This window comes from Sebastes fasciatus, chromosome 5 (genome assembly GCF_043250625.1).
Source record: "Sebastes fasciatus isolate fSebFas1 chromosome 5, fSebFas1.pri, whole genome shotgun sequence".
In the NCBI taxonomy this organism is placed as follows: Eukaryota; Metazoa; Chordata; class Actinopteri; order Perciformes; family Sebastidae; genus Sebastes; species Sebastes fasciatus.
This window is the reverse complement of record NC_133799.1, coordinates 17,055,371-17,078,085: the sequence shown is the minus strand read 5'-3', so window position 1 is coordinate 17,078,085 and position 22,715 is coordinate 17,055,371. Positions and strand designations below refer to the sequence as shown.

The 22,715-nt window shown below is 40.3% G+C and overlaps 1 protein-coding gene across 1 annotated transcript; it reads right to left on the bottom strand.

The window, feature by feature from the left end:
* Positions 1–1,026: 1,026 nt before the first annotated feature.
* Positions 1,027–22,703, bottom strand: rnf11b (ring finger protein 11b). Its single transcript, XM_074635428.1, has 3 exons — positions 22,111–22,703; positions 5,924–6,093; positions 1,027–4,749 (listed from the first exon to the last, which is right to left on the bottom strand). The coding sequence occupies exons 1-3, from the start codon at positions 22,231–22,233 to the stop codon at positions 4,578–4,580; spliced, it is 465 nt and encodes a 154-aa protein (XP_074491529.1). The 5' UTR covers positions 22,234–22,703; the 3' UTR covers positions 1,027–4,577.
* Between the last annotated feature and the right edge of the window lie 12 nt (positions 22,704–22,715).

The window sequence follows — 22,715 nt, the reverse complement described above, 5'->3', positions numbered from 1 at the left end:
CCTTCCAGACACGACCAGTCTAGGGCGAATTATCCGCATTGCAGTGCGCCATTTTCGTCAATGAGGCCCAATGAGTTTCCTCCAAAAATAGTGCCTGTGACCAACATACGTTAGTAAGTCAGTAAATCTGATACTTTACCATCTCCCTCGTATTCCCGCAGCTGCTGGGCGATCCTAAAGCCATATATTGTTCTTTATTTGGTTGTTGAGAGAACAGCCCATTGTTATTCCAAAACACCAAATAATCCGAATAATGTCCCACTGAACTGAAAACAAATGTTCATTACCCCAAAAACAAACTCCCATTGTTCCAAGACCTCAAAAATACAAACTCTCCGTGTAGCAAACAGAAGCACGTGGCTAATTATTATGCAGAATGACGGCGTTCAGATGATTTCATTGGTCAAACATATATTATTTCCCTAGGCGGAAATCCGCTGAAATCAAGGTCCGTCTGAATAGTTTTCCCCAACTTCCGGCGCGGTGTGCAAGCATTAATAAGAACCTAAAAAAACAGTTTTTATATATTTCTGTTTTTTTTTTTTGGACGAATATCCGTGCTTGGTGTGAAACGGCTTTTAAATATGATCAAATAATCAAAAGGAGGAAAAAAAGGGGGGGAGTCCAAGTCACTCTTCTGGCAATAAATAAAAAGCCTTTATTCAATTGACTAATTCATGATGTAATGCTTAAAAACAATGCAAAAGGAGGAGAGACTTGAGACAGGTGTTTTTGTGTGTCTGCCCTTTGTGTATGGTGGCATCTGATGCATCTGACAATTAAATTTTTTCTCAATCGCTTTGGCTCATTTTTCAAGATCCAAAATGTACATGAAAAGTTTGATACAGTATATTGTAAAGGTTTTGCAATGTAGAAAGAGATAAATTACATATGTATTTGGTATTTACAGAGTCCAGAACTTCTATTAAGCCTTGTCAGTTTGTGAAATAAAAAAAAAAGAGAACTGCATCCTTCCCTTTCTACTGTGCACAGGAAATAAATCACACCCAGTGACAGTTATGTTCGGTTGCAATGTCTATTTATTATTTGCCTGTAGTACATAGCATATGCATAATTATGCTTACAAACAAGGAAAGGTCTAACAAGTATCCATACACAAACATACGGCATATATACCCCATTCACGAATGAGCAAACCTTGATGTTCAATCCTGTACTTAAAAGCAGAAAACCCACCCTAAAACAGCACTCACTTATCACTCCTGTAAGTGTGGACATTTTTAGATAGAAGTCTCTCCCGAAATTCAGTCTGAGCCAAAGCTCGATCTGGCTCGAGATTAAGAAACACTTTGTGCAGCTGTTTCATTGTTTCCAAATGACAGACACCCGTGAGTCATCTTCAGGGGATATGAGCACATTTTTCTAACTAAGCACATTACAAAAATTAGTCCCCCAGAGAGTGCAAATAAAGCAGCTCCACAAAGTGCCACACTAATACATGTACATGTAGCTTTGGGAGAGTGCTGCTAATCTTCACATGAATCAGTATGTGGATTCTTATTTTTAAATGGGTTCTTTGATTCATTTTAAAGAGCTATGGAGACTACAATGACACATAATGACATTTTTTCTTTTGTTTATCCCCAACTCCATGCATTTCCAGTCCTACAAGGTCCAGATTGAGATTAAAATAAAATTGCATACTCTTCAAAAAGGCCTTACTGTCATCCACTGTACTGCAGAGTGCAGATGAAAGTGGTGGGAACCAAAGAGAGCCACGTGATGGGATAGAAGTCCAATCCAAACGGCACAATACACAGACAGTTTATCTAGTAGTTTTGTGACAATGTAGTTGGACAATTTCCTTGACACACCTTTTGTATTCTACACGACATGGCATGTACAATGACGGCTCGGCAGCAGTTTTCGCAGTATAAACTGTCCCTGCATCACCCTTCCAGTTTCTTGAAGTCAACTGGACTCTGCTCCACATTTTAGCAGCTGATATCAACCCTCACTCATGTTTAACCTAAGGCCATGAAGCTCCACCGGACTGATGGAGGATGTACAACATAAAGAGTTATGTGAAGTACTGTGCAAAAACTAAGGTGCTAACTGCCAACCCCCCCAACCTTTCTCAAACATACACACAAAGGCGATGAAGCCTAATACAAACACACACACACGCAGGTACGCACACACATACACAGATCACTAAAGGCAATGTTTTCAAACTGTGTTGGATCTGTATCATGCCCGCTATGCAGGGGGAGCTCACATGATTTCCTGCATAATTCAAAGACTGACAGACTCACCTGCACGCCGAAGTTAGCAGGGAGAAGGATAGTACAAATGAACAATTGTATTTTTTTGTGCTTTAACAGTAAACTGGGTGACTTGGGCGATAGACATTTTAAAACGAGGCGAGGAGATCATTTAGATTGAGGCCCCAACTTGATGTGAAGAAAAATAAAAATGGAAATATAACATTTCTAAACTGAGAACACATAGTCAGCAATTATGATGGCTTATTCTGACTCATCAGGTGAATAAGCGTCTTCAGTTCAGTGTCCTGATGGTGCTTCCGTTAACGGTTTCCTCTGTGAATGTTTACTTTAGATCTGGTTTTATCAACATGTTCGCCCCAGGGCAGGTTTGTCCCACTCCTGGGGCTGTATTACAGAAACTTCCTATCTTAAGTCTTAAAGGTACAGTGTGTAGGATTTGGTGGCATCTAGTGGTGTGGTTGCAGATTGCAACCAACTGAATACCCCTCCGCTCACTCCGAGTGCAAAGCCGTGGTAACGCCGTTCGCCTCGCTCAGAGGCCATCCTTACCATTATAACACGTTAGACGGTGGCTGGCAGTACCACGGTTTTGCACTCTGCGGCTCACGTTACCGCAGTTTCACAAGCATGTCAGAGAACCACGGTGGCCTTCAGGTAACGTAAAAACACGAAAGGCTCTCTTTAGAGCCAGTGTTTGGTTTGTCCGTTCTGTAGAAACATGGCAGACTGTGAAGAGGACCCGCTCCCTATGTAGATATGAAGGGCTCATTCTAAGTTAACAAACACACAATTCTTAGTTTCAGGTGATTATACACTAATGAAAACATAGTTATGAATATTATATTTCATTTCTGCTAATAGATCCCCCGAAATGTTACACACTGCTCCTTTAAGATTTTGGAAAGTTAGGATGCTCGTGTGACACACTTTTCCTATCTTAGGCTAGGATAGGAAAATTGACCTAGGAACTGTTCATCTGTAATGTCTTTTTTTTTTCCTAAATCAGGTTCTTAATTCTTAAGGTTCCTAATTACCATGGTTACCAAACAGTTAAGATAGACAGTGGTTTTCATTACAAATCATTGCGATGGTAATGAGAATGTACTCAAAGCAAATCACATACTTCACTTTGACATAACTACTGAATGCATATGGTCAACTCTTCACGTTACAAGTCTGATTAAGAAGTGCAAATATCACTGATTTGTATCAATGGTCTGTTAACTGGTCTGCTTGTGCTTTGGCCAATAATCTGAGATCTCACTGTGACTGAGAAAGTCCTAAAAGCTTGACAGTAACAGTCTACCAACTATCCACCACATTAATGACTAAAGCACATCTTGTATTTCCTTTTGCCATATCTGTGTTGTTGGCAAACTGGTTCGACGAAGCCCTTATGCTGACTGACAAAACAAACACGGAACAGACTTCACAAAGCCACGGGACGATCAACCAATCCACCGACCACTCTTGTGTTTTCTCATAAAAGATCTATACAGACAGACAACTCCAGGCCCGGGTGCTGCGGACCAACGGAGGCCTGTGGTGTGCCTGAAGAATATATCTGATGTTTGCAGTCTTACGGCTGATGTCCAGCTCTAGCAGTCTTTGAATCCCATATCTGCATCTGTGGCAGTTTTTGCAGCACATACGACTGTGCAACAGGCATCTGTGTGGAGACACGTCAAAACATCTGGCCGATCTTCCGAATGACGTTTCTTCCCCCATTGTCCTGCAGTGTGGCGCAACAAACACAATCTGCAGCCTCATGATGATGGTCAATGTCTTTCCTTTGTATTCTGTTCATTTCAATGATGAGTAAATAAAGGAAGTGTGTTACTGGTCAGCATTGTGTTTATATTCCAGGATATGAAAGTGGATCTTAATCATATCCGTTAACCGTCGTTCCACTCCCATCCCATCCCCCATTGTCAGTAACCGTCATTCATGCCTCTCCTCGATCCAGCTCCTTCAGGCTTGTCTTTAACACCGACACTGTTCATTCCTCCATTCCTGTCCAGCAGGCCAACTGGGGAACTTGTGCAGCACACACATACACGCTCGCTCACACACACACACAGACAGACATACATACACGCACACACATACAGAGTTCATCCCAAATCTTTTACATCGTCACTGTTTTTATATCACCACCTTACTAATCCAGGATACAGGTTAGCAAGATGGAAGTTGTGTGTATGTCCAATTGTGTGCATATTGTATGTGTGTGTGTCAAGTCTGGTCCACAGGCACCTGTGGGCATATACAGTATGTGCGTGTGTGTGTGTGTGTGTGTGTGTGTGTGTGTGTGTGTGTGTGTGTGTGTCAGTTGGTCTCGTAGGAGGAAAGCAGCGCGGCGTCCACAGGCTCCATGCAGGAGGGGCAGGTGAAGGATCTCATCAGCCAGTCGTCTATGCAGTCCATGTGGTAGATGTGCATGCAGGGCAGGAACCGGATGGGGTCTCCGTACACAAAGTCCATCATACAGATGACGCACCTGTGTAGGTGAACACAGATACATTTTGCTAGGGATTGCATGGACAGCACAGAAATGCAGAACATAATGGAAGTTCAATAAAAAGTGCAAAAATTATTTTGCCACTTGACACTACGTAGACTTAAATGACTTACAGTGTAGTATTCAATTTAAAATGGGAAGGACAGTGCAAGTTTCTGCAAATAGATCAAAGTGTTTAAACTCTCCATGGCATTTAATGATAGGGAAGAATAACTCCACTGGTTTTAACCGTTACCATTTACAAACAAAACCTTTAAGGAATTAACCATGTACTGCGCTATAAAAAAGTTATAGATTATATACTACTTACATGCACTGCTTACACAGCAATGCCACAATATCACAATATCATCAACATTTTGAATATGTATAACCATCCATCTCTGTATTACAGCAGTAACCCTAACCCTGCACACCAATAATTACAAAGTTCTTACATGACATCATTTCAATTTCTAGAAGTGTGTGGTGGTTTCACACAAGGCCCCCTTTGGCTCTGTCAGACACAAAGCGGTCGTATTTTACGGATGAGAACGGGTTGTGTGTTTTTATGTGCATGTGCTCCAGACAGTGTGTCCTGCTTAAACAGAGATCACTGCTGTGAAGCAGTCTCTCTCCTAACTGTGTTACTAGGGCTGTGTATTGGCAAGAATCTGGCGATACAATACGTATCATTATACAGGGGTTATGATTCAATGTATTGCATTATATTGCAATAATGTAAGTAAGGCGATTAATTGCGATTTTTTAAATCTAGTTTTCCTAAATTTAGATTTTTTAATCTAATTTTAAGAAAACTGTCATAGTCAAGAACACACCACCATGTGCATCAAATTGGAGTAAAAAAGGTAAACTTTTTTTCTGCAGTCAGAACAGTGGAATCTGTATTTGAATTTATCACAGTCCCTGTAACATTCAACATCATAGCACTACTTTGAGAGGGCACATCTCTTTGCAAATGATATAACGTTTTGACTGAGTTAATCTTTGCAAGTAAACTATTAATTAAAAATGAATAGTGTTTTTGAGAGTCGATTCAGTATCACAAACATAATATCAAGATATTAAATTTTTTCTATATTTTCTTACACCCCTATGGGTTACTGTGTGTCACTCCCACTGCTGAGTCCGACCACACAGCGTTTCTACTCACTCTCTGATCTTCTTCTCAGAGCCATCCCGCCCCGGGTCGTACACGCCCTTCGGGAGGTGCTGGATGAGTCCGATTCGCTGGGCGATCCGAATCTGCTCCTCCTCTGTCAGCTGAGTGGCCAGTCGGGCTTGGCTGGGCGTTGGGTGGTAGACAGGCACATGGATCTGCTCCTGTAGAAAGACAGAGAGAGAAGACCACATAAAAAGGTCAGACTAAATAACTGAGGATTTACAGAGAAAAAAAAACATAAGTCATGATTAGTTACCAATTCACACAGACACCTCACTAGCAAACGTATTTCTGCTGCTCTCACTTTGCAGCTCCAGGACCGTCATAGTCAAGTGTTCACCTCTGAATAATTTCTTGTTTCATAAAATCTCTCCACCTTTAATTCTACCATTATGAGATGTTATTCTCAGAAAAGCGGAAGATGTTGTTCTTGTTATCACTTTCGGTGGAAGTGAGGACACACCGAGCAGCTGAACCACAAGCGCATAAAATGTAATCCTCCCCCTAAAGGGTGGATTTCACTTTGGCTCATTACACAATGAAGGTACTCAGTTGACTGCAAGAGTTTCACAATCAAACACACATTCTTTGTTCTAATATGTAATTATCCCTCTGAAAAAGAAGGCCAGCAGGATGTAAACTCTCACAATAACTCTTGTCAATAAGTGATGCAATCAATGAATAATTACAAGCCAGCAATATTTCTGGGCATGCTGTGATTCTGTTCACAGGCAGTAGGTGGAAGTGTTTCACCACGCCGCTGCAGCAGAGAGCTACACGGCTGCTTTTACCCGACTTGACTGGAGATAAGAAATGTTTTCTAACTGGTACATAATAAAAATAAATTGTGTAGCTTAATTTCTGGTGTCATACAGATTTATGAAATGGGGATTAATAAAACAATTTCACTTGACTTTGATTTAATCAGAGGACCGGAGTCTACAAAGTGAAATGAAAGATGAGCTCTTGCAAAGCCGTTCTCCTGGCTGGGAGTCAACAACAAAACTGTGAAGTCACTGCTCACTGCAGGAAATATCTATTCAAATTGTCTGCACCAAACTTCACTGCTCACTGCAGGAAATATCTATTCAAATTGTCTATTCAAATTGTCTGCACTATTCAAATTGTCTGCACCAAACTTCAAAGCAGCCAAAACCTCTGAACGTGAAGAGTGACAAGTACATATTGTTCCACTAAACCACATAAGTGGGAATTTAAAGTGTAATGAAAGTAACATCAAATCAAGATGACAGGCAGGGTTTCAGTATCAGACTGTAATGAGTCTATTGAGTTGAAAAAGTCCTACAGTATTATCACACCCCAAACCTATACTCTATATTACACTGAGTATACAGTATATTATTAGATTTTTTTTTATGAAAATTATTTTCTCAAAAAGGATTATTCATTGGCTGAAACTTTACTGCCGATATCAAGGCCAGCTCAAGTATTGGTAATCTTTAGAAACTAGCAAGAGTACGCTAGATTATAAAAAAAATTATCCAACCGAAAAACCCAGCCCAGTGTTGCTAAATCTTTTCCAATGAAAGTAGCAATTAACATAAATAATGTTAGTACTCACAGCTGTCAAACTAGCAGATTGTGGAAAACTCCGGTCACGTGCAATGAGAGCACACGCAGAGTGCCGAATGAAATGATTGAACAGGCTTATTACAGTCCTGTGACAGCCACAGATACCAGATTTATTTGTTTTTTTGTCAGAGCATTTGATTCATTGATGTCGGGATGTAAAGAGAATTTCAACAAATAAAATAAAAAATGTTTTTAAAGCTTGGCTTTAAAATTAAGGTTCTTAAACAATTGCACAAAAAAAGAGAATTTTAAATAATAGCATCATATTACACAGAAAAATAAAATAATAAAAGATAGAGCTAAACATACATAAAATTGCTGCTTTTCTCTGTCTGATATGATAGGAAACTGATATCTCTGGGTTTTGCACAGTTTGACGGACAAAACAAAACATTTGAAAACGCAATTTTCAGCTTTAGGAAATTTCGATGGACATTTTTAAACTATTTTCCGACATTTAATAGAGAAACAAGTTATCGAGAAAAGTATCTGTAAATCAATCGATGGTGAAAATAAATGTAAGTTGCAGCCCTAAAAAAAAGTTGTTTCCAGATGGCATATTAATTGTCAAATAATTTTATAAAATTAAAATGGCAGGACCATCACAGCAGAGCGACCATGCTTTCATTTCCTGTAAAAACAGAATGCCAAACATGAAATAAAAAAATAATTAAGCTTTTTTAAGGAATGGCATTGATAAAACAGATTGATCTATCTGTTCTATCTAGTGCGGTCCTCCTTTATATCCTTGTATTTGATAAAGTGGATTTAACATATACAGTAGAAAACAGTTTACATAAATTCAGAGGAGAAAAGGTATGCATATATTTTGTCCGTCTTGTGCACTTCCTACATCTGTAAGCTTCTTCCTCCTCTCAAACACAACTTTCTATACGATCCTCTCTCTCACTTTGCGGTCTGTGACCGTGCGTTTTCCTTTCCTTCCTCCCTCCATCTCATACATTCTTATACACTTACTACAGTCTTTTTGTGGTTCGAGTACTAGTTCCTCCTCTTCCTCTATGAGCCCACACTTCAGCCCACTGACTCTCTTCTCCTCCTCATTCAGTGTGCCAAACCTTCATGTCGGGCAACAGCCAGGTCATGGATTAGGCTAAATCCACTCTAATGCCATTAAGTGAGCTCCTTCGTTAACCACCTGTATATCCACACTCCAGAGACGACCTTTTGACACAAGCACCGTACACTTGAATGAATGCAGCTGGAAATGAGAGGGGCCTTAGCAAGAGAGAAACCTATCTAAACATGTATGATTGTGTTTCTGATCTGCCGGCACAAAATAGCAGGTAAAGTAACTACTGTGCAAAATCTTGGTGTTAGGCCGACTGCTAGACACAAAACTCTAGTCGCTCTCCATTTCCTGCTTTCTTTTTGACTGAATAAATGGTAGTAGGCAGGGTTTATTGAGAGACAAGCTACAAAAGGAAGGGTATCGTGTTCAAATGATGCAACACTTCCAGTTTCTTTTACCAATGACTGGTGATTTTCTTATATAGTGATTTCGGGAATTCAATCAAGGTGTTTCAGGCGGTTCAGGAGCAGAGTTTCTGTGGAGGAGAGTAACTCCCTTTGGCGTGGACTTTGAACTTTGCAGACCTTTTTACATGCACAAAATACTATATAACACTCTAAAGGAAAGGGAAAAAGCACAAAAGCATAATAGGTCCCCTTTAATCGAAATTTTATCGAAATCGCAAAATGGCCTACTACAATTTGCAATTTGCAAGAGGCACAATATTTGTTAAAGTTGTCAAAATGTGTGTAAAATTGCCATTTTATTAAATATTGTGGTGCTTCAGAGATGTCCTGGCCTACACACCATATTCTAAAGACTTAAGAAAACACTTGAAAACTTTGTTTGGTACAGATCCACGCAAAAAACACACCATAATCATTTAAATATGTTTTTCAAAGAAAATGAGAATAATGATGTAAAAATGATCATTCCCTCTAATATCGCAAATCATATCGCAATTACAATATCAGTCAAAATAATCGCAATTAGATATTATTTTCAAAACCGTTTAGCCCTATTTGTAAAGAGGATTTTCTACAACCTAAAATCATGAAAGACCATTTAAAAATATAGAGTAGTCCTCTCAGACAACCAAACCCAATCAAGCTTTTATGGCAGGTGATTCCAAACTTTTGAACGATATTGTAGTCTCATTTCAGTTCTTGAAAGCTTTCTTTTTAAGTTAAATGGTTTTCATAGTAAACATGCAGAACAACGATGACAAAGCTAGCTAGCAGTCAGCCTCTCAGAACCGAAACATTTTAAGCCACGAGTCGGCATAACTTTAGTAGTTGAGACTATCTGCTGCTCCCCTGACAGCCACTCCTTTCTCCCATAATGTCAAAAAGAGACGGCGGCCAGGCAGCAGGAATGAAAGCTACAGACGGGGGCCTCAGAGGGGGGCAGCAGCTGTACTCTCTGTGTTAGGGGGATTGACTGTGCAGCGGTCAGCAGTGTCATTGTTGTCATTTGCCTCTCCCTTCCTTCATACATGGCCTGTCAGCTGGGCTGTAATAAATGTTCATTATGTGACCTCAGATTGACCAGAGGGACAAATGCCATACTGTACAGACCCTGGTTTCCTCGGCCAAGCAATGCTGTAGGCTGCTGAGCCGGGCGCAGCAGCAGAAACTGTCAGCCTGCCAGGCCCAGACTGATAATGGTGAACGAGGAGGAAGGTGAAGATTGTAGACAACAAGGACTGAGAGCAGATGCACTGAGTGAAAGTGGAAAAAAAGATAGATGGAAAGGGAAGGTATTTATCCTAGCTCTTCCATCATCCATCACTAATTGACATTCAGAAAAAACAAGAGTGGGAAAATGAAAGATAGAGGCACTCTCAGCCCACAAGTGCAATAACAGGCAACAGTTCAAGTGCGCGCACACACACACAGCCCAGATTTCCCCCGCTGTCCTATTTGTGTATCGATATGTACGTGTGTGTGTGGCCATGTAAAGGACGGGAAAATGGGTTCGAACCACACAAGCCCCTTTCACTTGCAACATCAATCATCTAGGCGTGGTGCTGTTGTTGGCATTCACATATAGAAATATTTGAACGGTTTGCTGTGGTCATTTGACTTTAAGAAAATGCAGATTGTGGCTAGTTGTTATGGTGACAACACACGTCAGTGGGGCCGTAAGGTGTGTCACACATTGTTGCTTTGCCGCTAAGCCGGCAGCTGACAAGATGACATTTTAGATGGGTAACTTTAGCCCACTACTCTGAGGTGATTCGTGTTTTTCCTCCAGTCTTTCCTATGTGTTGCCTCCAACTAACACAGTGATGTAATCGTGGCGTTGGCTGTAAAAGGGTCTATATGGAAGTAGCCTGCTTCTTTCTTTGCAAACAGCAACGAGATGGGTCTATCTGCAGTCTCGCAGGCTACACGAAACACTTTAACCTATACATTTTAACCCAAACCACAATGCTTTCCTAAACCTAACCAAGTAGTTTTGCGGCCTAAACGTTTTGGTGCCTAACCCTAACCGAACTGCGACCATTTCGAAGGCGCTTTATGTAGTACGGGCAGTACAGTGGACCCGCATAGACCTACTTGACGGCAACGGTACACATAAAAATGGCCGCCGCTCTGACCATCCTGCTATGTTGATTTTAATGTGCGTTCTACTCCTATTCTATTTCTATGGTCACCACATTAAATGACTGCTCCAGACAGATTTGAAACAGAAAAAAATAACGTGTTAACAGCGGAGGAGTTCTGAATACTCTCAAAGGCTGCCAAATTGGTGGATTTTAAAACTTGTTTTACAGTTAAATGTCTCCCCAACTGGACTAAAAAAGATAGATTTTGGGTGGAATATCACTATAAGCATCATAAGACTGCTTTCAAAAGGGAAATACAGTGAGTTTTCCACCTGTGCTTCAAGAGACAGGGTCACCTTGATGGCTATGTAAATCTGTAATATGCAAATAATAAGCATGATTTTGTATTCTGGGAATATTTCTGCTTTATTCCTACTCAAGCCATGATGTAACATTTACAAAATTGGTCCTGAGCTGGCAGAATGCTGGATGTGGGAAAGGGGCTGCAGACAGGAAGCATGATGATGACTGGGCAAAATTACTCTTTTTAACACTTGCTGTAGGAACAGCTTAGTGGCAAGATATTACAAATACAAAAAAAATGCATTTCCATCAATTCTGTCTGTCAAATCTTAGAAACCTCAATCATATCCAGTACAGGAAATATATACTTGCCAAACATGGCTCTATCTTTTGTGCAACCTAAGCAGCGTCAATATGCACTTAAAGGGAAGAAACACCAGATGAAGCGTTAGCGGGCTCTGAAATCTTAGCTCTCGTTCTAGTCCTAGTGACTGCAGTGTAACAAAATCTTTGAACAGGACACCTGCACACAATACAGGCAAGCATGCACTCACTTGATCACACAAGCATGCACAGTGATAACAATGGGAGGAGGAAAAGAATGGACATTAGCATCACAGGATGTGTTTGTTGATGTGATAGTGGGACAGGCCGACGACGATAACAGTATGTGTGTGTATCGCATTACTTCATCATCCTGGTAAAGCAGGCTAAGAGTATTAACCCCAGTATTTACATATAACACATGACGAAGCTCACACAAAGCCTACACTGTAGCCGCACAAAACCTGCAGATGATGAACATAATGAACATATCTTGGTGGAAAAGGGAAAAGTACAAAGTTAAGTAAATATTAGAGCTGTCAATCGATTAAAATATTTTATCGCGATTAATCGCATGACTGTCCATAGTCAATCACGATTAATCGCAAATGAATCACATTTTTTATCTGTTCAAAATGAACCTTAAAAGGGAGATTTGTCAAGTATTTAATACTCTTATCAACATGGGAGTGGGCAAATATGCTTGCTTTATGAAAATGTATGTATATATTTATTACTGGAAATCAATTAATAACACAAAACAATGACAATTATTGTCCAGAAACCCTTACAGGTACTGCATATAAAAGCATTAAAAATATGCTTTAATCATAACATGGTAAACTCAAGCCCAACAGGCAAAAACAGCTGTCAGTGTGTCAGTGTGTTGACTTGACTATGACTTGCCCCAAACTGCATGTGATTATGATAAAGTGGGCATGTCTGTAAAGGGGAGACTCGTGGGTACCCATAGAATCCATTTTCATTCACATATCTTGAGGTCAGAGGTCAAGGGACCCTTTTGAATAGGGCCATGCCAGTTTGTCCTCGCCCAAAATTAAGAGCAAATTTGGAGCGTTACTTAGCCTCCTTCACGACAAGCTAGTATGATATGATACCAATGGTTGGTACCAATGGATTCCTTAGGTTTTCTAGTTTCATATCAAGCCAGTATCTTCACTCTAGCTTTAAAACGTTTGCGTTAAGGCGTTATTATCGCATTAACTTTGACAGCCATTGTAAATAATAAAAAGTAATCATATATTTGTTTGTATTTTACCAGCAGCCATAAGGTAATCATTCCAGAGCAGCAATGGCCAATCAAAACAAGTATCAATGGAGTCCACATTATATAGACCCTTAAACAGTTATTTACTTAGTTATGACACTGTAATATAATGACCAAAACCACCTTGACCCCTGTGATCATATGAACCAGTGCTGCCAACTGTCATTCGAAGGAAGATGAGAACTAAACTAAAAGGAGAGGGAGTCGTGGAGACAAAAGAGTTATTCGAGTCCTGGTTCTTCTGGTGTGTGCTTAGGAACAGCAACCCCTATGTGGCTGTGTGTCAGCCAAAGCCCACAGACTATGTCACTGACCTGCAGTACAATGGCTTGTTTGTCAGCACTGCCTCCTCCACTCCCCCCATAGTTTCTGTTGCCATATTAGGTCAAGACGGTAGGTAATCCGTCACATCTGGGGCTTTCTGATGGGGTGTATCACTGCCTTACAAGGCTAAAAACCAACAGTATATCTGAGGTATCTGAGTCATGCCAGCGGTGAAGTCAGTGTTACTTAAGTTGGACTCATCTGCCTGACACATTACTGTTATCTGAACACAGTGAGGAAGTCACACTCTTCCCCTGCCTTCACTGATTGTAGGGCTGTCCTCAACCAAAGAAATTCATAGTCGACTAACACTCATACAATTTTGTCAACTAATCGATTAGTCGATTTAAATCGACTGTTAAACTGAGTTTCTCCACAAAGAATCACGCAAAAGCACCACTTTAAATCTTGTGTTTACCAGAGATGTGCTCTTAAGTTTCTTGAAAATAAGTCATTGAACATGAAAAAGCATTGAAAAATTGATTAAAGAAGCGCGGACCAATCAGCGTCCTGTGAGGAGCAACTGGCAGCTACGTGTGTGGCTTAGGTGTGTGTGAGGCGACACAGAGAGGCAACTTTTCGTTCTAAACAACAATGGCGGCTCCTGAAGAGGTTAATGTAGATGCTGCAATAGCCTCAGTTCTATCAGAACTGGAGAGTATTTCTTCATTCTTCTCCCAAGTCCGACTGGCTTTTAGGTAGGCTAAAATACGTTTTGCTGTCAGCCCAGTCCACAGCAGTACATTGCTTTGGTTCTGTGTGGTAACTCCTGTCTGCTTCGCCAAACTGGGGGCGTGCCAACCGTCATCTACTGTAGGTAATACACTGACTATGGATAAGTACCTCATACAACCCCACTTCAAACTATACCTTTAATATTTATGTCACTTACACACATGGCTTATCACGTCCTTCACGACCAGAAGACAGATTTAATAGTAGTTGAACTTTTGGATTTGAAAGCTGAAAAGCCTCCTTTTCAGACGGTCTCAGTTGGTTCTTCCCATCTCCTACGCTCCCACGTCTCCACTCCAGGTTTGACAGCTAATTATAAACCACCTCTCAAGCAAACTTTCTCTCCCCATTTCTTCTGACCAAGCTGGCTGAGCTCAAACCAAACTGCTGACTGCAAGCCTTTTCATCTCAACGGCAAGGCAGGTGGTTGACAGACTCTGTGTGTATCCACCACATTGAGTACCTCCTGGTCTACTAAACCATCTGAAAGTAGATTTGGCCCTTTTGGTCTTTGAGCAGAGCAGCAGGCGCTTATTTGACATGTTTTAAATCATTTCTTACCCTCTAGGCCTCATGTTCACACAAGTGAGAGAAACAGTGGGACTAAAAGGCCGAACCTGAGTTCAGCTACATGCAAACACACAAACACAGTGGATTTTTTAAAGTCTGCAAGGTGTTCCAACCAATACGGTTTGGCCATAAAGATACATGTCATAGCAGCATAAAGGCCTTTGTGCCAAACTCAATGTGATCAATTAAAACTCCTGTCGCTGCTCCCATCTATGAGGCTCACAAGGGAGACATTACAAGCCATACCAGGGGGCCAAAACACAAACACACACACACACACACACGCACACACTCTCTCCCTCTCAAATGCAAACACACACGGGTGCTTTATCTCCCACAGCGCAGTCCCACAGCGATGAGTCAGCAGTCGTCTCACCAGCTGCTTTCCAAATCACCACACAACGTGTTTTCAGCAACACACACTCACCAACCGCAGCCATCACAATATTAGGAGCAAAAACAGGACCGCACCTCCTCCGAAACGAACATGAACGCAACTCACACACACGCTCATTTTGAAATCATTTTGACAAGACATTAAATGGCCCACTAGCCTAAGTGGTTGGCTCAGAGCTGATCTCATCCACTTTAAGTCTTATAGCTTTCAACATCCACCCATCCTATGTGTATGCAGAGATTATAGATAACAGAAGATAATTTTGCAAGTCAAGAAAGTGGCAGTTTGTTGTAAAACTGTTGAAGTACAAGACTGTGAAAATACATAATTAGAAAGACTACACACCCAAAAGTCGCGTAAGTGACGTCTCTCTCTCTCTGAAGCTACGATGCCTGTGTGTTTTGTATGCTACGATGTACTCTCACACCAGCAACGGGTCTCGCTCGTTCTTTCGCTTCCTGGCTGATAAAAAGAACAGGAGTCGCTCAAAAAAACACTTCAGGTAAGATATTGTTACGTTTGTGCGTGGAACATGGCTAAGTTAGCTAGCTAGCTAGTGTTGGTGACGTATATTGTGCGAGACGAGAGACACGCGGTTACACACAGAAATAAATTATACTACGACAAACTGCAACTTTCTTGACCTGCAAAATGATGTTTTTTTTTAAGTTATTTTTTTGGGGGCATTTTCCATTTTATTGAGAGGACAGTGGATAGAGTCTTGGAAAGGGGGGAGAGAGAGAGTGGATGCGGAAAGGGCCACAGGCCGGATTCGAACCCGGGCCGCCGCGGTCAGGACCAAGCCTTGATACATGGACGCCCGCTCTACCAACTGAGCTAACCCAGGCGCCCCAAAATGATGTTTTAAATTGACAACCATCATATGTGTGATTCAAATGGGATCAAAAAATTCTTTGTGTCTTGCCGTTGACTACCGTTCATATTTTTCCCCAAAATAAGGTCCCATGGGGCCGACCAGAAGGGAAGGGACTTCGCCTCTCTATAAGGGGCAAAGAATAAAAGGTGTGTCCCCTAGTATCTATAGCCACTTACTGTGACAGAAAGTGGTATTATAAAAAGTATTTTCCTACCCCTACTGACTCTTACGTATGGCTCAAACCATGTGGATTTTTCAAAAGTTGGACATATCTGGAAACATGGAACAGGAAACAGGAAACATGGTCTGATCGGTGGCAGCGAGACAGACAAACTCAGGTAACAGCAGACGCTTATAACCCTCACCATTCTACGTGCACTGTACATGTGTTGGAATGATATTCACTTCATTGAAATTTTCAGTGTCATTCACGGCTCCCCAATGTCTCCAAGCTCCCAGTTTATCTGTTGTTTCTATCATTTCCAGCTACGAATGATTGTGAAGGCAAAAGGAGTCAACTCCAGGCAACTTGGAAATATATCTTCTATAATAGCATTATTCAAGCCAGGACTTAAAATACAGAAGACCCCAGAATTCAGCACATGAAATACGAATCTTATTTAATTAATATCATGTTAGTTATTCTGTGACTTTATTGTATTTCCAGTTCTTTCATTCTAATTTTATACTAAAAAACAAAAATAATGTATCCACCCATCTCCCTTTGTTTGTTTTGGGCTGTACAAACAATACCAGGGCTGGTTCTAAATCATTGTCTGTCTTCTGTGTTCATTTTCTGTAGCTTAAGCCCAGCCAGAGTTCTTTGCTTTGGATTTCACTGTTGGGATTCCTGGCATCATGTTTTTCACCATGACAAGCAAACTTCACCCTCTGGTATGAAGGAACGACCTCCAGCACAGTGAGAACACTGGCCTTTACACACAGGTCCATACTCAACAGCTTTTAAGAAAACGCCAAATTCAATTTCAAGTCGAGTATAGTGGAGCCTTTAGTCCCCTTTCTGACACACACACACACACAGCACTTCCACAGTGTGTTAATCTGAACTGCAAGCTCACAAAAAAAATGTGTGCTGTGTTCTCAGGCTGGGTTCAGATGGTGAAGGTGCTGATTACTGTGGTCAGCTGGGAGAAAAGAGCTGGCAGGTCTCAAAGAGCCCTTTATAAGTAGCATTTAACTAGTTAGTTAACCCTCTTGTAAAACTCTGTCAGTATAAGCAAAAAACAGCACACAGATTTTCTTAACACCACCGAAAGCTTAGTCAGAACTCTTCCAAAGAAACTGGGCATGTTTGTGTCGTTGATTACATCATCACGCCTCCATGATACAGAGCTGGCTGCTTTGGCCTAATTACACACTGCTGTATGCCAGACATGACATACTTGTAGCAACCTGGACATGGATGCACACCAAGGACTCCTCCTAGCCCTGTTCAGATATTATCTGTGACTGACTCTGATGAGTATATAGCTGAACCGTGTATGGTCAGTCTGTGAATTTGTGGCTAAATTGTAATACAAATAGTCAGTGGTCATGTCTATAATGTTAAATCCAGCGGTACATGTCCACCAGGTGACAGGTCTGGCAAGGACACTAGGGGACGCGCTGCTCCACTCAACTGGCCGTTCAAGCAGTGACGTACCCTATTTTTGAATGCACCCGATTGGTCCCTGGTTTTCTGCCTGCCATTTCAATCGGGAAACAACATGGCGACCTGCTCGTAAACCTTCTGTTATTCCGTCTAAACAATCCACCAAAATCTACTTCTGAAAACATTTGAAGCGAGAAATAGCCTATGCCACTGCTGAATGTTCGTTTCATTTTAGAACTAAATCGCTTAGTTTGACAGCTTGGTCCAAGTTTCGTGAGCCGGACACGTCACGCTGAACTGGCTCATTTGCATTAAGGACTGTTTCGCGCCTTTTCATTTTGAAAGAGCAACAGCTAATGAGGAAACTCCAACACTCGGCCGACCAATTGTGTAACTTCATCACTCACTCAGTGACAGACTTTTGCATTCCTGCGGTCCAGCCAAAAACATAACATACATTAAAGACTAGTAACTGGAATTGGCCATCACCTGTTTCTACAGTAGCCCAGAACGGACAAACCAAACACTGGCTCTAGAGAGGGCCTTTCGTGTTGTTACGTTTCTTGAAGGCCACCGTAGTTTTCCAACAGGTTTGGAAAAGGAGGGGTGAGCGGAGGGGTATTCAGTTGGTTGTAATCTGCAACCTCAGTTAGATTGCACTAAATACACTGGTCCGATAAGACCGATTTAAATATATAAAACAAAAAGGAAAAGATATATCCATTGTCGGTTTAGGCCTTCTAAAGAAATGTATTGATAATAAAGATAATAAAGAAGCCCCACACTGACCTTGACTATAATGGTGATAGAGTGAGATTGTCAATAAAGAAACAAAAAATTGAGCCAACTCATAACGGTTAAAAACAGCTGAAGATTTCCTGGACATATAATGTATGGTGAAAGTAAATTAGATCTTTGAAGTGGAAACCAATAATCTGTGTTTATGACATTTAAAAAAAAAATATATATATATATATATATATATATATATCACATCTGTTTATCTTCCTATCTATTTATAAATTGAAAATGAAGCATTTTAAAATCTAGTTTAACCATTATGAACATCCAATTTTGCTTTTCAAATGATAAACGATAACAGACTGAGACAGTAGTATGTTTATGTAGCATATGTGTGTGTTTTCATCTCTGCAGAATTGAGTAGTTTTCTACAATAAAAGCTCTCATGACCTGAGACCTGAGATCGCCTTCAGTTTCCCATGCTGTAAAAAACACTTATCTTAAATCTACAGATAAGGCTTGGCTTAACCTAGTAGCTCTCTGCCCAGGCCTTACATAACGCATACCAGCCGCCTCTCAACATAGATAAACACACAAGAGAAGGGTAACACCATGAATCATATTTACAGCTACAACATGGCCTGGTCTGTTTGCAGATGATCTAATTCAGGAAATAAGGACACCAGACAAACAAGTTGCTGCCCTGGAGGGGATCAGGGATAGAAAGAAGCAGCTGTGAAAGTTATGAGAGCCAAAACTCCCCTCTTTAAATGGAGAGCTGGGGTTTGTTTCAAGTCAATTAAAATAAATTACAGTACATACTGTTAACCTCCTTTACCCAACGAACCCAGTACCGGGTTCAGCTGAGCTGTGTGTTAAAACACTGCCTTTAAACACTTCATAAAATGCTGTGGTGGTCTTTTTTCCGAATTGTTTCTAAATGACGAGGCCTTAACGCTACTAAAACAACACTCCCAGTGTAACTTGTCCAAACAATGTTTGTTTGGCAATGATTTCAATATTTTAGTTACAAAATCAACGCACGAGAAATTGTATTTTTTACTTTATAATATTTTTGTTTTTATATTGAATGTACATACTTGACTTTGGATTCTTATTTACATTGTTATTGATCTTATTTGTTATTATCTAAGTTTTACTTGATCATATTTCATTATTATAATAAAACTATTCCATTTGGAGTCAAAAGTATACAATTTAGTTGTTTCTTTTAATTGATTTTATACTGTGCACAATGGTAGAATCTGATGATGCACAGGGTAAATGTCATGGCCAAAGGCTCTATTGTGTGCACATAGCCTCCTGTAGTGGATATAAGTAGTATTTTATAGCCAGATTCCCTTTCAAGAGGTAGAAAACCCATTTGGCACACTTTGGGCATCCAAGTGGCCAAATGGAGAGTCCAACTGGTCCTATCCTTACTAAAAACCTTTGTAGAATCTATGTGCTTTGTGTTATTTACATCTGCTTTGGCACAGTTGCAGTCAAGGAGTTGCTGAATTAATTCAATGGCATCGTTGCTATAATGGTGTTATCCACTGTCTAATCTGGAAAACATATTGGGTGAGGATAAAAATGTAAATTCTTCCTTTCGTTCATCACAATTTACCCAGGCATACTAACACTGGGGATGAATTCTCTGCAGTCTTACCTATCCATAGAGACCAAGATGCATGCATATAGACCTGGTAGTCGTGGAGCTATTCTTGATTTATTTTGGGTATGTCTGGCGAACCACACCTTCCAGCACCCCTAGGGCTTAAGAGGTTCAAGAGATGTCTGGCATTGCACCTGGTCATGTACAAAACTTAATATCTTTTGGCAGGACTTCTCTGACATTATGACAAGACTTACAAGATTTACCTTCCCATTGGATCCACAAATTTGCTTATTAGGGAATTTCACAGTCATTAGTAAACCTTTAAGAAACTTTCAAAAAAAAGTTTTTAGAAATAGCTCTATGCATCGCCAGGAAGTGTATAGCAATTACATGAAAGTCTGATTCCCATCTCCTCATATCTAGATGGCTTTTAGAAATGAACAGCTGCATTCCACTTGAAAAGATCACATATACCCTCAGAAATGAATACAACACCTTTCTGAAGATTTGGCAACCCTATTTAACCTACATGGACTCCTTACCAACACATATATCGGATTTGATATAACAAAATTATCAGACTTGATACATCATTAGTCATCTGAATATGTCAGAACACTGCATCTCGTTATTTATGATTTCTTTATTTTTGTATTTAATTTGTTTTTTTCTATATCTTTTTTTAATTCAATTGATAGTTAACTAGCCTACTCCTTTTGAGTATAGTTCTTTTTTTCAGTTTGTATGTGGTTGGGATAGGGAGGGAATTTGGAGCCATGTTTGTGTGAGTTTGTATGTTTTGTATATTTGGTTAACTAAAAAATTTGAAAATAAAATATTCAAAAAATAAATAAAAAAGAGATGTCTGTGGTTCATCTACAGTTAATATTAGCCTAAACTATTGGACTCCTGCAGGCCAGGAGAATGATAGCTTTGTCTTGGAGAAAAATGGATTTACCTTCGATACATGTATGGGTGAGGGAGATGGCATCTTGTGTTGTACTGGAGAGACTTACATACATAACCAGAGGAAAAGCAGCAGAATTTGAAAATGTTTGGAAACCTTTGTTGGAGTTTCTTGGACGTCAAGGGGCACAGTCAAATTGAAACTCTTGTGTGTTGCTGAGTTCTGTTTTGAAATTGTTGTGTGTTGGATGTTTTTTTTTTTGTTCTTCTTCTTTGGAGGTATTTATTTATTTTGTCTTATCTGTTTTCTTTGTTAGATATGTGAAATACATGAAATGGCACGTCTCTCTTTCTTTGAAATTCTGACTAAACATTTAATTGTATAATTTAATTATTAATATTGTTAGTCTGTCTGATTGTGTATATATGTAAAATTCAATAAAAATATTGTTTAAAAAAATACAAACAAATATGAGCCTAAACTACATGGTTCAATGTTTTAGAATGGCTACTATAGCAAGTGATACTATCATATCAGCAAAAGGATGAATCATAATATGACTTGAGGGAAATGGTTAGACAGAGACAGGACCTTCGGATATAACAAAGCGGATTAGTATCAAAGCCATGAAGGGAGGGGGTCAGTGGGCATGGCCAAGGGTGATGTTAGATCAGCTGATCCAGCCTCACATATTGTTGAACACCTACAGAGAGAGAGAGGCTAGACTGGGGCCAGACATCACATGACATCATCTTTAACCCTCCTGTTGTCTTCCCATCGACCATGCAACTTTTATCTTCCCGGGTCAAAATTGATCCAATCTGGTTTGACTGTCTATAAATCATACACTATAAATTATCACCCAATTCTGTGTTACACCTTTTTGGCCGACTTCATTCCAACTCATTACCACAAGTTTTACACTTTTTTGGGGGGAATTTAAGGTTAATAAACTAAATTTTTGTAAAATTCTACTTAATTTTTTATTTTAAAAAAAGAAGCAGAAATTATGAATTATTTTGACTATCAGAGGAACATAATGTTGATGATTTATCATAGATGGGTAGATGTAAAGTTTAGTTAGAATATTGTTTTGAAACCATTTTTCTTAATGACACCTGTGGTCCTCAATTTTACCACAGATGCTATAAATTAGAATAAAACAGGCAGAATTCAACGAAGGTAGTGGTCATTAATTGTTTTTGCAAAGACCATATAGTAGGGAATGAGCATGATATGGGACCTTTAAGACAAAAACACAATGGTCATGTTTTGGTCCCAGACAGTTGGGTGAAAGGTTACCTGATAGGGGGGCGGTGGCTCCAGGTCTGGGTCGGCACCGTCTCCGTAGCTGGCTCGGTCCGATTGGGATTCATGAAGCAAAGAAATATCATCCGAGGTGGGAGATTTCAGACAGTTTCCCATCTCCTTCCTCTTCTAGTCAAACTCTCTCCTCTCTCGGTTTACTGAACGTTACACTAACGGGACACTTTGATAACAATGTCAGCAGATGAGAAGAAGAAGGCGTTTCTCCATACACCAGCTGATGAATCTCCTCTCGGACGGGAGGGCTGCTCAGTTCAACAACAAACAAAACATTCCCTCAGCTAGCAGCTAGCAGTTAGCCACACAAAGAGCTAGCATTACACAAAGAGCTAGCACTCACAGGAGAGACTCGGTTAAAGCTCAAATTCACGACTGAAACAAACCCACACAATGTTGTATCCGCGGTAGGTAGCGAAACGAAGAAAATGTTAATATCATTAATTTAATTTGACAAAGCCTCTCAGTGGTTTTCCTGTCTGAAACCTCCCTGGTTGTCAGGGACTTTCCAGTTTGCAGCTGCTGCTGAGCAACGACTAGTGATGTAAAGGTCGCGAACGAGCCGGTTCTTTGAGCCGGCTCCC

Coding starts and splice junctions, on each gene's coding strand:
- rnf11b (XM_074635428.1), bottom strand. CDS start 22,233: ATGGGAAACTGTCTGAAATCTCCCACCTCGGATGATATTTCTTTGCTT. Junction 6,094..22,110: donor AGCCACCGCCCCCCTATCAG/GTAACCTTTCAC, acceptor GTCTTTCTACAG/GAGCAGATCCATGTGCCTGT. Junction 4,750..5,923: donor TCTGAGAAGAAGATCAGAGA/GTGAGTAGAAAC, acceptor TCACCTACACAG/GTGCGTCATCTGTATGATGG.